General features: G+C 39.7%; 1 protein-coding gene across 1 annotated transcript in view; it reads right to left on the bottom strand.

Annotated features, from left to right (window-relative positions):
* Window positions 1-4,631: 4,631 nt before the first annotated feature.
* The window catches only part of LOC130177459 (NALCN channel auxiliary factor 1), a 77,649-nt gene continuing 65,436 nt past the window's right edge, over window positions 4,632-16,844 (bottom strand). The window contains exons 2-3 of the mRNA XM_056389226.1: window positions 13,214-13,385; window positions 4,632-10,295 (exon numbers count right to left, since the gene is read on the bottom strand). Of these exons, the coding sequence (XP_056245201.1) occupies window positions 9,994-10,295; window positions 13,214-13,385 (474 nt within the window). The 3' untranslated portion in view covers window positions 4,632-9,993. The remainder of the gene's footprint in view (window positions 10,296-13,213; window positions 13,386-16,844) is intronic.

The following is a 16,844-nucleotide window of genomic DNA, read 5'->3' as shown; positions in this document are numbered from 1 at the left end:
TAAAAAATATACTTTATATATTTATTTTCACATATACACAAATAGAAGATAGAAGATAAAATGGAAGGTACCTTTTACACAGCAAGGATATTATTTCCTCCTGCTTCAAATCTTTTGCCCAGCTTTGTTTGCTCAATCTGGATCTCTGCACCTATAATGCACAGACATTCAGTTGAGCTCAACACAGGGTAAGACATAGAATAAGCATATTTCCCACTGTGATTTAGTGTTTCATTACATGTGCTGTTAGTCACAGCAACGGTAGTCATGGGAAACAAGAACTGTGAATGGAAAAATTGCTCCATTCATTTGATTGCCTGTAAATATCAGCATACCTAGACTGAATACAAATAAGATTTACCCTAATAAACTCTTTAACAGCACAAAGAAATAAACGGTAGCTAAGACAGTGCAAGTGTGCGTCTCCCACAGTGTGTGCTACCAGACAGTCTGAGGTCAGCGAGTAGCTAAGTCGTAGTAGTATGTTGGAGCTGTAGTGTGTTTAATTGTGCTTTGAATTATGACATCATTCTCCTTGCTGTTTACTGCACGATTGCACTGCATTAAAAATATAAGGCGCTGTTTTGGTTTGGGCATTGCATCAGGAACTGCTGAGGTGATGAAATACCACACAATTCAGGAAGTCCAGTTTGAATACAGCATTCAGAAATCTGAAAGTCTATCAGAGGCTTAAACCTCGTGGAGCTGTTTATAATATAGCGGGACATGAGTTTACAACTCTGGAAAGTCATCATGGCAACAATTTCACCTTTGCTGAGGCAAATAGTAGAATTCACACTACAAAGTAATCTACCAGCAATGTGCTGATGATGATCCTAATCAGTTTGGTGGTGTTCAAATAAAAGGTTTGTTTGATTTGGCTTGACCGTCAGTTCAGTGAGTAGAGGGCACAACACACACACAGCACCATCCATTCGCATACATGCTCTTTGATGTAGCTTGCGACAGATGCTGTACTGTTGAAAACCTGTATCTCCTCTCACATTCTCCATCCTGAGACCCAACCGCAAGGTTGCTTATAGTTTCTATCATTTGCAGGCTCACAGCAGCTCCATGGAGGAAGTCAGGTGCTTATGCTTAGATTGCATAATACTGAGTCATGTTGCTGTTGCATGATGGAGGACAAATGCAGGGCATGTAAACGTCTCCAGCATTATATTTCCTCTTTACAGTCTTGGACCATAGACAACTGTATACTCTATGGTGCCTGTGTATCAAATGCATATTATGTTATTTCACATTATTATAAATTCCATATTCCAATCGCAGAAATGATAGACTGCTGAACTTGGAGACAGTAATTCTCATGGTAGCTCTTTGGACTTAACTTATTAAGGTCATAACATTTAGCTGCCAGTGGTAGATTCCCTCTTCTTCCTTGGCAAAATCCAGGGAGACCTACAGAATGGATGCACCTCATTAATAATTGAGGGACAATAAGAAACAATTAGTGTGTAATTAGGCTTCTCTGCCCTGACTGACGCTTGCCACAAAGCCACTAACACTGTTGTAAGCAACATTCACAACCCAGTGCCCAACTCTGCTCATCTAATCAACTATGCTCAAGCATCTGTTTAATTTTGCCTCATCCATTAAGCCCTTAACAGTGACCAAACTGTTGCTCATGGATTGGGAACAGTGCAGCACAATAAATAGCTTCATTTCTTTTCCGTCAGCAGTGATGTGAACGACACTGGTCTGTCTGATGTGTTTGAATTTCCACTGAGGCAGATCATCTCCTTAAATCCCTGTAGTCCTATGCTACTTTCCTCCCCTCCCTCTTGTTATAAAATCTGAACACACACAGTACACACACTCCGCTGCAAAAACAAACAAGAAAAAAAAAATAAAAATAGGATGTGCCAGAGACTTGGCTTAAAAACTGTTACGAGGGGCAGTTACATAAGGACTTCAGAAGCTTTAACTTTGTGAAATATTTAAACAGGCTGACATTTCTCAACTGTTCTCACCACAGAAGCCTACACACACAAAAACACAGTAGCAGCACCTCCATGAGACTACAGTAAGTAATTGATACTAAATTAAAACTGGGGGTGGTGAAAGAGTGATTTTTCATGTCAGATGCTTATTCATTTCTGTTATTCCTACAGTTTCTGTAACACCTGCAAAGCTCCCAGCAGAGCTGACAAATGTCTGTTCTCTGCGGATTAGCCTACAAGCGATCAGCAGCATGCAGGCTGGTGGAAAGAAGAAAAAAAGAAAACATGGCTCAGTTGAGCCAAGCTCATCTCGGCTCAGCTTGGTTCAGTGGTTTGGCTTGCCACACAGCCTGGTTTTTGCTTCTTGGTTCAAGGATTGTTTGGGATTTGAAGCAAGAACAAACATGCAAAGATATGAAAAACAAGGGACAAATTGTCTATATAATACTTTTTTACACCTTATTACAACAGATCAATCTAAATTTCTGTTATGTTTCCTTTTATGCCTGCATACTACTGACCCCTGTTGGTGAGTAAATGGCAGTACAGAGTTGAACATTCAAGAGCTCCAGGAGTACAACAATCATAGTACAAATTTTAATGTCATTTAAGTACAAATACTTGTACTGTAGGAATGTCATTGATAGAGGATTTCAAAATCAGCATGACAGCCCTACTACTGCTTAAATTCCATCAGAAGTGCTGAGTGCCAGTATTATAACAATCAATTATTCCCTATAAAAAAAAACACAGCCTTTTCATAGCCCACACGCACACACATCCAGACTGTGGTCTGAATGACAGGTGGAATATTGGATGCTGACTATTGGCAGGCTAGTTGAGGATTAGTCAGATGAGCACTTCATCCCCCCAACAAGCTGAAATAGAAATGAGGACTTAATCCGAGGTGGAAGGGCCACTGGCACAGAGTGGAAGAAGAACGAGAATATGCAATTTGGCATTGTTCTTCTGTTTTATAATCCACCATTACAGTAGCACTGGGGGTTGAGCCTGTTATAGAGCACCACCAGTGGAAAATACAGTTTAGGCAGCCCATCTCACTGACAGTAGTTTAATCCACATAAGGTGTCGTAATAGATGGTCCACAAAAAGTATGAATGGAACTGCCTTGGCTTCACTTTTCACACATTACGCTAACTCCGGAGACTCACTGACTCGCTTCATAATGTTTGTGATGCGCGATAAAGACTACCTGAAAACAAAACATCAACATAACTTGCCCAAAGGTAACCAAACCAAAACACATGAACCAAGCTCCAGATCTAACAAAACCAAGAGAAAAAGCGATCAGAAAGAAAAAGGCAGTGCACCCCTACTAACTCCCCAACTATCATAAGACACATGGCGGATAAAAAAAGTGTAGTCGGTCGGGAGTGTCGGAGGAAGTAGGCCTCTCCTCTAGCTGCTCGGCCGCGCCATCTTGGCTCTTTAAATCTTGGTGGACATCTGAGAGGAGCCAATCAGCTGCCACCATGAAAGCTGCGCCCCAATCACCGTCTGGTTTCACCACACGTTCATTTGCATACGCTCACATAACGCCACCATTCAAAAAACAAAAAGAACAGTATACGACCGAAGTCGTAATACTAGAAAACTGTAAAATATAGGACCTTTTGAACACTGTGGTAGCCTATATATTCAGTGGCAGCCAGTGGACATTGTGTAAACTAATTCCTCTGCTTAAGATAAAAAATGAGTCAATAAAATCGAATAGTATTCATTTATAATCCCTGTGGATAAGCTGTCTACATTTGTTTCATTGTACTCCTGGAGTTATACCAGCACTCACTGCATGTAATATGCTAATACTGCCATCTCATGGTTTTAAGTGGAACAACATGTTGTCACACTTCCATACCATAAACTAACGTAGACAGTGGAACATATGTTGTGAATATTAGGGTATATTGTAATGAACAGAAGCCTAAAATTCCTTTTGTATCATTTGACTATGACAAACAATCCGTGCAGTTTCCTTCAGAGAATATGAACATCAATTTGTTTTTGCTGAAAATATATTTGTCAGAGTTGATTTATTTAAGTAGCCTAGTATATCTCAGCCAATCAAATATTTAACCAACAATTTTACACATGAAGATCATTTGCATCAACTGAGCAGGTGCACTCTGACTCGGTGACATCAATTATGCTTCCAATTCTGGAAAAGGAAACAGCCATTGTAAAATATAAATAGAAGTGCTAAATTTATCCTAATGTTTAAATAAGTTCGATTAAAGTGAAAACTGAATGAGCTTTTAAAAGCTAGTTTGTTTTAATGCTTTGTTCTTTGCTCGGGCAGCTGACAGCACACATTACCTTTGCTGAATCAATTGTTTCCACCAGCAGAGTGCTTCATTAGGGATCATTGAACTGCTGTCAGCACCAGCACCACTTAAAAAAACATGCAACGCGATTGCACTTTCCATCGTCATCATGGTTTGGGAAATGGAAACTGCCTATTCAGACATTCTTAGATGTTCATCACTGTTTTGAGACTTGCCCTGGTTGCCTGTTGTCAGTTTTAAGGTCAGTCAAGTATAAAAATATGTCTTTATATGGACATGTTTTTTCGTTTTTTGCAGTTTTTTTTGCATGTTGTGCATCCTTGCATCGAATAATATCATGTCATACAAGAACACAACAGAGGAACAGATTATATGTCTGTATTTATTTTCATCAGAACACAATTTTAATCATTGTAGCAGTAGTTTTCTTAATTCTCGAAAAGATCATGACTTGTGAGACTGTTTTATAAATCATTTCATCAAAGTTGTTTGTAAAAAAATTAAAGAAGTTACTTGAACTAAAGCATCTATAATATTACAATATACTGGTAGTATAATAGTAATCATAATAATCATAATCGCAATGATACTTCTATATGCCTTTGAACCTTTTTCATTTCTATAATAATAAATCTTTCGCTTTCACACACACAGAGCCACAACCTTTTACAATAAGGTTGTGAAGCTGAGGACAATTCTATTGGTTAATTCTCACCACATTCTCTTTTAACATCAATGATTTCAGACGCTCAAAATACAAAAAGAATTAGAGAAGAAGAAGAAAGTAATAGCATGACATCAACTCAAAATACACAAGAAAACCTGGACGAAAAGACATACATTGTTCAGCATACTAGGGAACGTATTTACAACCAAAAAAGGAATGGGCTTCTGCATAGATCCACAGGATAGAGAACGGAACTATTGTGAAAACAGAGAGAGGCTGAGAAGGAGTGACAGAGGGAAATATTTGTGTACATACCACTTGGTGGTGGGTGCACAGGGGGTCGGGGCCAAGAGGCATACATAGTCTATATGTGCAGGGTTAAAACACAAAAAGGTTTTTGTAGGTTGGTGTGTGTTATGCAATGTGACAGGCCATACCCTATGACTGCTACAGACCATTGTCAGGGATCTAGATGGAATCTACTGTATAGGACCCTACACAATTTCTTCTCAGTATAATGCAGTAAAAAAAAATCGACAAACCAAAACACACACACAAAAAAAGTTATCACAGCAGAGTAACTGTTGCGTGCATGCCTGCATTACCAACAAAAGTCAAATTAGAGTTTTACATTAAGTCAAATCTAATTCTATGAATTTTTGGAAGAAATCTTGCACACAAAAATGTCCATCCTTGGTGCAAACATGTCTGTAGGGGAATGAAGGACAACAAATATGCACAGCACACAGTAAGGATGCATTACTGCATGTAAAGCAGACATGGCCTCTGCATGACTTTTGAATGCAGGTTTACTGTATGAATACATGTCCAGCGGTTGGCTCGTGATGGTTGTTCCATCACAGCATGGCCGCTGACATGATAGGCAGAATGAAAACACATGTACGTCTTAAAAGATCCCTTACATGTGCTTGTGGTGAAGGTTGCATGGCACATTTCTATGACACTGACAGACCCTGTTTTTTCCTCCTGTTGCCCTTCGAAAAGCAGCATGTCATATCAGATATGAATTGGGTTTATTTTACTCAATATAAGGTATGCTTTGGCACCAGATTCACATCATTGTCCACTTCATTCACCCTGGCCTTCTCTGCACTGCCTCTGACACCCGTTTTTCCTCATTTCAGACAAGGGTTGGGGAAATATTCTACTAGACAGTTTAGGGAAAACATAGATTTACTCTAGTCTGTTTTGGGTCCTGGGGCGGTGACACAGTGATTACACATTGTACAGTACAATGGTTTCATACTACAGTCCATGCAGCTTTAGGGCTGCAGTGAATAATGGGACAACTAGTGTAGCAGATCCCTGTGGGTGTAAAGACAGTGGAGGTTTGCCACACCTGTCCTGCAGGCACCAAGGTCATGGCAATGCTAATGAGCTCTCCAGAGAACATGGCAATTAGCAACAGACACAAACACACATCTCTGCATGTGCATGTACGCAGACGTACACACACATAGAGTACAACAGCGCACTTTTACCCACAGATCCGTCACCTTTTCTTCCCAAGCTCGGCCTTCCTGATTCCTCTGTATCTGACAGTCCTTGTGTGGTAGGTCCTCAGCAGCAGAAGCAATATAAAAGAATAAAAATATCTCCATCTACTGGTGGCCAATAGTATAGCAGCATTTTTCTGTCACTGAATGCGGTCATCCAAGATGGGCATGGGTGTGCTGTGCTGAATGACAATGAGCAGCTATTTATTTCATGCAAGCAGGAATGGTAAAGTGTAGAGTGGGGCAGGGTCTTAACAGCATAAGTGTCAAAATAAGCCAATATATTGGTTATACAGAAATGGATTGAATAACGATGAATTTTAAATCCTCATATAAGCTGTATAATAAAATTCTTGACATCAGATATTGGATTGGACATCTCGTTTAAGTAATCAACATACTCAGTGTGGAAAAAAAAAAAAATGCATTCAGCAACATCTGTTTATCGTTGAATACCTGATCTCACAGCCTTGTTCATCAAAGAGACACAAAATAAAAACTAGAAACTGAAGAAGAGGTCAGCCCTTAAGGTCACACCATTCCTTTCTGTTCACACGCTGGTCAACATTTAAAAGCTAAACATAAGTATCAGCTGACTTAGATGATTATCAGGTTTTGCCAATAGTGCTTACACAAACAATGACATGCTCCTCTCTCTGGATTTGTTTCTGTTCGAGCTCTCCCACCTCTGTACTTCAGGAGAATGAGCCATGATTTTATCCTTTCTCTGCTAACAATTTGGAGTGTTTGAGTGTGTTTGACTGTGTTGATGACAATGTACTGTATTTCTTAATAAGCCCTTTACTTAATGAGATTAGTTTGATGTTTTGAGGAGAAAAGTACAAGACAGTGGGCATGCTACAGCAGCTGATTCGGGATAAGGTGTGGTGCTTATACAGGTAGTGGGGCGGTCAACAAAAAAGAGTCTGTCATAACGTTACAGAGAGCCTCCACATGCAGTTAATGAGAATAGATTACACAATTTGATTCAAAACAAAGTGAACATTTTTCAACAAATTGTCTCTGTGTTGGTGAGATGTTGAATGTCATTCTACAACTTTTTGTGTGGCCCGGGAGTGGGGGAAAATTGTTATATACCTATTAGTGGGTCAGGGGATTTCCTTTAACGCTACAGCAGGTAGCAGGCTACCTTTCTTAGTGACATGCTGACATTTTATGGTCATCATAATTGATTGGGAATTGCAGTTTACCAGGTATGAAAAGTCCTTAAAGGTAACATCCAGTCAGTATGTTTCCTGGGAATAAAAAAGCCTGAGGTTAAAATTACACCACAAATATATTTTTGGTTCAGGGGAAAACAGTAAATTGAGTTGTTGTTTTCGAGTAGTGGTGATGGGATATAATCACTTATTACTCATGCTGCTGTCACATTTGATTATTAACCTGCAGCAGGAAAAGAACCAAAGCTGTTGAGGCAGAGGGAACAGAGGGATTTTTATGTTGCAGACATTACTTGGACTGGATGGTACCTTTAAAATCTAAAATAACAAAAGTATCTACGTCTGGAGCAATAGTGCTAAATATATTGGTCCAGTGCTAATATTCCAATGTCAGTTAACTTTGCTGACCCATGTGGCTGAAAATCTGAATGGGATTTTGGTTAAATGCCTGAAATAACATCTTTGGTTACAACAAGCTTAAGAAAGTCACATTTTGTTCTGTGAGATAAAATCATCCTATTCATGCTTTTTTTTTTTTTTTACCATCATGTGAATTAAGACACTTACTGACAAAAGGCTAACTGTTTAAAAACTGAATTACAGGAGGATCTGTTGGAAGAATTTCATTATCCTGTCTTTGTAAATTAAGGTTATTTTAGTTAGTTTACCAACTAACTATAACTAGTACCAATGGGTGATGAACCAAACATTTATACCAAATTAAAGATTCTTTGAGGCTTCTTATTTTGCTCATGTCAATATGTTTAATAAAAGGGATCTAGTAATGTCTTTCCTTCATCTTCATTCAAAACACAGCAGTGTGCAGCGTGATGTTAAAATAATCACTATTTCAGCTTTCGTGATTATCGAGGTAAATATATTTTGATCATATGCCTCAGCCCTGTCATAGTGTTAGCCTGAAGCTTAAAGGATCATAGCCTTGACCATTTTTTCTATTGGTTATATTTGACTGAGATGTGGGAACATTTCAACAAGGGGTCAGATGATCAGACATATTAATTTAATATTTATGATTATTATTATTTATTTGTAATGATTTCAAAACTAAAAGTGAGTGCACCTGAAATGTCCCAAACAATCCTTCAGGAAAACTGTGTGCACATACTCAGCCTTCATTTCATCCTCCAAATATGTTTGGCTAATCTGGGGTCTGTTTAAATTGTCTGCTCGTGTTTCTTCCCACGTCAGTCTTCATTTAATCATTGTCAATAAACATGGTGCTGTGGTCGCAATTATTGGTGAAAACCAAAATACGGCCCAATTTGTAATTAAATGGAGGTAACCTTTGCGACTTTGAGTGCAGATGACATTGGAGGAATGCATCCTGTTTGTTTCCTGATGCTTTTCACAGTTTAGCCAGGTGGTAGACTTTTACTGATGCTAATTACCGAAATGGTTTGATCCTTGTAAAAAAAACAAAAAAAAAACAGTAATAATAGATGAATATTATCTCACAAAACAAACTGAGGAAAAACCATAAACCTGTGTTAAACATAGAGCTTATTATGGACATCAGAACCACATTCAAAACCCAGTTAAGTTTTAATGGGATTGTGCCCAACAAACCAGCACGGCAGAGCTAAGTGACACCCGTTAGGTTGCGGGGGGGGGGGGGGGGGGGGGTCCATAAAAATTTCATCTCTACACCAGTCTGTTAGGTAGACTTTTAGGGTACTTGTCAGCAACACACACACACTCATTCTCTCATACACACATACAAACATGTGTAAAGACATGCATACACATGCCCACACATGCTCACACACACACACACACACACACACACACACACACACACACAGTCCTGAAACACAAACCGTCACACACACACACACACAAACTTGCAGCTAATTGGTTTTTTTTTTGGTTTTTTTTTTTTACACATTATCTGTCTTATTTAGAGAACACATTTTCTTCCTGTATGAGAGACCCAGAAACAAACACAAAGGATGAACATTAGAAAGAGAATATGATTGTGTTATTCCATAGTCAGCCAGTGCAACAGAAACCAATAATTGGAACACAGTGTAAAAAAGCGTAGTGAGAGAAACTCAGCCATGAGGAAGCCGACCTTCCCACTCAACAAAGGCTGTGGCATTGTCCCCTTTTCCTAGCTAAGGGACTGGTTGAGACCCTTAGTATGTCTGTTTGTTTACTTATTTATTTATTTTGATTGATTTGTGTGTCTTTCATCTCAAAGCGTCCCACATTTTCCATTTGCCAGAAAGCGTTGCAGAATGTCCACAGGCACACAGCTCCTGTGCCTGTATTTTTCCACAACGGTTGCCATGGTGAGGGAATCCCCCACCCCAACAACCTCACCTCCTCCTGGCAGCTCTATCACTCCTCATTGGCAGGGCTCTCCTCCAGAGGCGTGATGGCGGGGAGGCCCAGTCCTGTTGCATTGTGGGATGCAGTGAGGCTGGCAACAGTGTGTAGGAGGACGAGGACCAGCAGGCAGAGTTTGAGCCGGCTGTTACACAGTCTGCAGGCTGCTGAGGAGCTGAGGGAGGTACGATGCTGGCATGGCGGGTGAGTTCTTTTCAGGGTCCCCCGGGATCGGTTGTCCACTTTCAAGTCCCACCGCACGTCACAGCACTCTGCATCTGGATCCACACCTGATGGATAGTCCTCCAGCAGCCCTGGGGGTTAGGGTTTGGGGGGGTGGGGGGGTGGGATGGTGGTGGAGATATAAAAAGTTAGCTCACAGCTCATACATTGTCTTAAAGATGTGGCATGAAACATTTCTTTTTAATAAATCCTATTCTATCTTCCTGTGAAAAAAGAAAAAAAGTAATGCAGCTCATCCAGCTTCCCTGACAAGCACAGCTTTGATAACCTAAAGATAGAAAAGACAATAACAACAACAGTCAGAGAAAATTAATTAAACTTGATTATTTTCAGGTTGAAATTATGGTTGGAAAGCACCGTGGTCAAGAGAGCTCAACGCATTGCGAAAGGAAAAACACAAGAAAATAATCAAACACATTCACAAATTTGACAACACCTGCACATAAACACATAAAGAAACACCACAAGTCATGAGGAACAAATCAACACAAAAGAACCTTACAGAGAAAACTAAACATCATGAATACACTAATTAGTGAATGGCTAACACTACGGTGGGTGTACAGCTAATATCCCCAATAATATAATATCATGCTATCAGAAAGAGAAACTGAAATAAACGTTGTTAACTCATTTTACAAAACTAATCGTACATCCACACATGCACATCAGTTGTAAGCAAAAGCAATTTCTGCATTTGCTTGTTTCTTATTTATTGGCAACCAGAGCTGAAACAATTATTTGATTCATTGTGTTGTCAACGAGAAATGTAATCAACAATTTTTCATAATCAACTGTTAAAGTAATTTTTAAGGAAACACTTACCGTCTAAAATATTAATATGAACAGTTTTTTCTGTTTAAACTGAGTGTTGCCAGGTTTTGGACTGCTGCTCAAACAAAAATTATGGAAAATTATGAAGGCCATTATCAAAGTGGTAAAAGTAACATCTATATTCTATTCTTCTTCCAAATTGAATTATTGTAATTTAATATTGTCTGTAAAAGTATGCCTACATATACGCTACAGAGGCACTTTTGATGGCGAGAAAGTGTACGAAAACCTTAAAATGTACAGTATTTTTTGTTTTAATGTGAAGATACATGGAAACACAAAGTACACAGTACAGATACACTGTGTGCTGTGCCAAACTGTACTGCCTCAACACAAGGACTGTAATCACAAACAGCAGACTGACACCTTCCAATGACATCATAAGCCAAGGGGATCTGTCACGACATGTGTGAGGGAGTGAACTTTGAAGACGTCTGTGCCCACTCAGCACACTTTGACTGTCTACAGCTTAACTGGGACAAGAGGAACCGTGTAATTACTGCAAGTTTCTGACAAAATCTGCACTTAGAGTGATCGTGTTTGCAGTTACTGACAAAATATGCACATGCACATTGGCCTACGGTATATATACAGTCTGCAGAAGTGACAGACCCCAACCTACAGAACTGAAATAGCTGCTGTCATCTTACTCACTAACAGTATGTATGTAAACACTGGATCAGTCTTGCTGAGTGCATCAGTATGTGTTCTCATAGCAGACTATAGATTAAAGTTGATGTTGTTATGGTTGAACTGGATACCTTAGTCACGACCTTGAATGATAAGATATTCTTCAGCCCATGAAAAGACCAAAATCAATTAATCAATCCTACTAAGTATTCCCAAGCCTGATATAGTTTATTCCTCTGTGCATAGACCTCCATAATTGTTGCGAAACTATTAAAAACACATCACTAAGCTGCACCATTGCGCTGTGTGATATGTTCCTTCATTACATGGAACTGATCAACATTGATCTGTTGACCATTTCAAGTCAATCCCACATACACTGTCCTACTGCCGTTAACACGGAATAGTCCCCAACAAATGAACTATTTATTCCTGTGTGAACAACATTTGCCAAGTGTTACTGAAACTACAGTGCTCACCTGTTTTAGGAAATAATTCCTTAATTACTTTTTAAAAAATGAAAGTTCATATCCATGACCCATTTTTCAAAGATTCCTTTTAAACAAATTGGCTGAGGGCTGAAAACCACAGACAGGCTGGGGAAATAAGAATCTATTGAGAGACTGACAGGCACATTGTTGGTTTTGGCCTCATCATGTGCCTCGTTGTCACATATCACCAGAATTATATTTCCATTTCAGTGAAAACAGTAAGCAAGCACCAGTGAGCAACCTAAATGTTGTGCTTTAAATTTTGTGTGTCATGCTGTACATGCCTGTAACCTGATGCTCAACATGGCCACCAGAGGGCAGCATCAACATGTGATGTAAAATGTGTGCCTTTGTTTTAATTGAATTCTGGGGACAAAAATCTGCTCACGCATTCATATTGTGGGGGATTCAACTCCCATATATATGCAATGCAAATCTGCTCCAAACAAGGTTAACTGTTTATTTAAGGATTCAGCTTGTGACCTGGGGTGGGAGTAAGCACTTACACTGTGTAGTAGTAAAGTCACTTACAGTGGCCCACAGAGTGTTATATACTGTTCAGTACAGACAGAGTATACAGACTTACTGTGACGGTGCACCATTGTGCAGCTGATTGTTGTGCTGTGCTGTGAGTAATTGTCAGCAGTAAGTTGTGATGGTGTATCACTCTGATACACTGCTGATAAGACAGAACATCCTGTCCAAAGTGTGTCCTACTGAAGTATGACTGTACACTCCCTACATGCTCATTAGGTGTTTGCTCATTGTATAAAATTAATCAGGCCAAGAGCAAGATCTAAAGTACACAGAGTGGGCAAAAGCAGTAGAGGTTAGACAAGCTTATTACTCATAGCTTTGAATCCCAGGATTTGGGGAGGTAAGGCTCTTTTATCCCTCAAACAGTCAACAAAGCACAACTCCTCAGTTCCTACTGGTAGACTCCTAACGTTGCACTAGGCAGCTGCGTGTGGTGTACTGTTGCTAATCTGAAGAAAACAAACACAAATTGTAAAACGATTTTTTTTTTTTTGTACCTGTGCATATAAAACTGGGGCTGCCTCCATGAATGAGATCATCATTGTCGGGCAGGATGAAGGGGCACCGCTGCTGCACCTCCAGGCAGTACTGACCACAGGGGATTGGCTTGCTGCAGTGCATCTGGGTGGTCTGGAAGTACTGAGAACACAGCCAGGGCTTATAAACCATCTAGGTGGGAGACAGAAAGGTGAGGGGGAGGGGGTGGGGGTGACAGAGAGAGGATATTGATGAGTTAAGGAGGGTTTGGAGGATACGCATACACGCATGCACACTCTCACATGTACGTGCATCATCTATGACCTCTAGAGCTATTGATTCACACAGCACTGAGCAGATATCCTGCTGATTCTGATATCTACTGTTTAATGAACGCGGCTGTTGCTGGGCAGTCGTCCCTTTGTCAGTCAAACTCCTCTTCGGAACAGCTGAGCGTTACTGTTTACTGTGCCTGCATTTCTATTGTTTTCAGAAGGATTGTTTTTGTATGCAGTGGTCCTCAAATGGAGGAGTCCAGGACATGTCATTCACTATCACCGCATACAGTATGAGTAACATTTAAAGCACCAGAGGAACTGTAACTCATTTTACAAGCCTTGAAGTCACAATTTATAACAGTAACCCTCATATAAACAAATGAGTGTCACCGCCATAAAATGTCTAGTTACATTAGAAACTTGGCATTGTCGCAACAGTGCAGAAACTCCCTTCAGAAAACAATTAAATCAAAGTTAAAGTACTATTGTTTTCTGACGCTTGCAAGGCTTTGTTTACATCAGTAATGTTTTTTAACAAGAGTAAAATGCTCCAACAGTATAACAATCAATTATGATCCAGAGAATCAAGCAATAGTTGTCTCAGTGGCAAACACCGAAAGCTAAATGTAGAATTTTCACAAATACATTTCATCTTTTATTTAAGTGACGATCAGGAAAACCTCAACAAAATAGTTTGTGTGTGCCAGAAATGCAAGAAGAAAAAACAGTAAAAACAGTCATGTGTCTGTTTACAGAACACCCAAACAAACCATGGGCTAAGAGGAGTCATCCTCTTTTAATAAAGATGACCAAAGAAGACAGTCAGCAGTGTTAGATGGTAAAACTGAACCCCTGAACTCACACATGCACGCATTTTTTGTAATGTAACCTGTCCCACATCATGTGCAGTAGGCTACACGCATGCATTGAATTCTATCAATTTCTCGTGCGCAGGTATGCAATTTAAAACCTGCATGGGAAAGGTGGACTCTGCCATGAACAACTATTATAAAAAGAAAAAAAATTACAGTGAATGGCCACAACTACCGGATTGATTGACAGCTCTTTCAATACAAAATTACTAGTAGATAACAGATCAATTTATTAATGTCGCTGTTAGCTTTGTTCATGTCCATTATATTTTGAATTCAGTCAAAACTATATTACGTAATGTTGATGTTTGCGTGTAGTAATTTGTAAATCTTTTTCTCACCCATTTTCTCAACTCTACAAGTGCACAAGTGGGGGCAAATGATTTGGTTAGCACCTTATGTTTCTTTTCTCATGTGATAAGGTGGTTGCCTCATTGTGTGGCATTATCACCTGCAGCAATTAGCTATTTCCTGTGAACCTCTCCAGCGACTGAGTGGCAAGTTAGCACCTGCTGTGAGTTAATCATCATGCCTAAAAACAGTGCAACAAACCATAGATCCTATCACCTCTCCATGTAGACATTTGACGTCTGTGTGTGTGTGTGTGTGTGTGTGTGTGTGTGTGTGTGTGTGTGTGTGTAAAAAGGGAACAAAAAAAGACTATGATGTCCAGTATAAATACAAAAGCTTGCACTGCAAATCATATGAGCTGAACTATGGTAACAGTGGAGAGGACAGGAAAAACAAATAAATACAACACAATCATAATGTTGTGTTTAAATCATCAAACATCTTTGCACATCTTGCAACATTTTTGCACAAACAAGCTGCTGACATTTTCCTCTTGGCCTATTACTCATCCTCTTTTTTTTCTCTCCTTAATGCTTCTCTTGAATATGACCTATATTTGTGTTTCATTTTACACTCTGCACTCTGTACTCTAAATATACTGTAAATAAGCAAAGGAGAATGCAATATGTGATTGAAATCAGGACAAAAAACTAAATACAGTGCATTATTGTTATGCATGGGTCATGTTTGCAAATTCTTCAGAATTTGAGTGAGGGCAAATTGCCCTAAGTTAAAATATTAACAATCATCCTTACTGTGACAAGAAGCTATTGCCTGTTACTCACCTATCTGTTGTGGTCATAAAGGCCACAGTGACATCTCGTAGTGCAGTATCTGAAATGTATTCTATCATTGTATATTATGGTATAAATAATGCTTCAAAGTAACATAGTAACATCTGGGTTGCAACACCTGCCACGGATATTGTAGACTCAGATGTACAGACTATTTACATGATTGAACATGTGCACATACAGAGACTGTGCACACATTCATAGATACTGCACAGTAAATTGCTGTGTGCTAATAATTAGATTTCCAGCTGAAGATAAGGTTGGTTCCTGAGGATACACCCCCTTCCACACACACACACACACACACACACACACACACACACACACACACACACACACACACACACACACACACACACACACACACACACACACACTGCCCTTCTCTCTAATCCGCTATCACTATGTAAATGTCACAGATGAAAATGTGGTCACATGACACTCTGTCACATCTTGTACACATTAGAGCTGATATTTCAAAATTACTAACAAACCGTGTACATTTATGCGTGTGTGTGCGTGTGTGTGTCTGTGAACTTGATTGTCAGGCCTGTGTGAGAGGACACTCGTCTTTTCCGGTTTTGCTTGTGCAACACATTTTCCATTTCATGTCCTGCTGTTCTCGGTGTTTAGACAACTGCTCATCCTGTAGCTGTCAGCATGGGGATATAAAGACGAACCGGACCAAACACTGGCTTTTTCCTCTCATTCTGGAAGGTATCACATTACACTAACAATGTCAGTGGTAATGAGTATCAAGTAGTATTTGTCTTGGTATTTATCAGACATTTCCCCTACTCAGCAGAATGACAGAACAACTTGCACCGAGGCTCAGACATAAATGAAGAAAAAAAAAAAAAAAATCAAAGGCTGAATAATCAATAACAACACAACTGAAGACATTATCTTTAAATGCCACCTACAGCAACATCCTAGCTTTGACTTGAGCCTAGAAAAGGTCTCACCCATCTGTTTCATGTCCTTACATCCTTATTCCATCTGTTTAGTAACAGTTACTTACAAGGACAAAGAACTGCAGTAAGTCAGATCTAGGTGACAAGTTGAACAAAAAAGGGCAAGCGCGCCCTGTGAGCCTGGCAGTCAGAATTAACATCTGTCTCAGATGCAACAGATGTCGTGTAAAAACCACAGCTCTTTTTGGCCCTTTGCCACACAGTTGTGTCCTCTTGCACTCAGCGGCAGTTAGTAAAGCCCATTGCTGCGGCATACGAGATCTCTACTCCCTCAACCATCAGTCTACTCTAGACCCATGAAGTAATTTATCATCCTACTGTCAAATCTCAGAGAGGGAGAGCAAGGCAGCAAGTGAGAGGGATAGGGAGAGGAGCGTCATGA

This window comes from Seriola aureovittata, chromosome 11 (genome assembly GCF_021018895.1).
Source record: "Seriola aureovittata isolate HTS-2021-v1 ecotype China chromosome 11, ASM2101889v1, whole genome shotgun sequence".
Taxonomy (NCBI): domain Eukaryota; kingdom Metazoa; phylum Chordata; class Actinopteri; order Carangiformes; family Carangidae; genus Seriola; species Seriola aureovittata.
The sequence above is the reverse complement of the archived record's forward strand: the minus strand, read 5'-3'. Positions and strand labels throughout refer to the sequence as shown.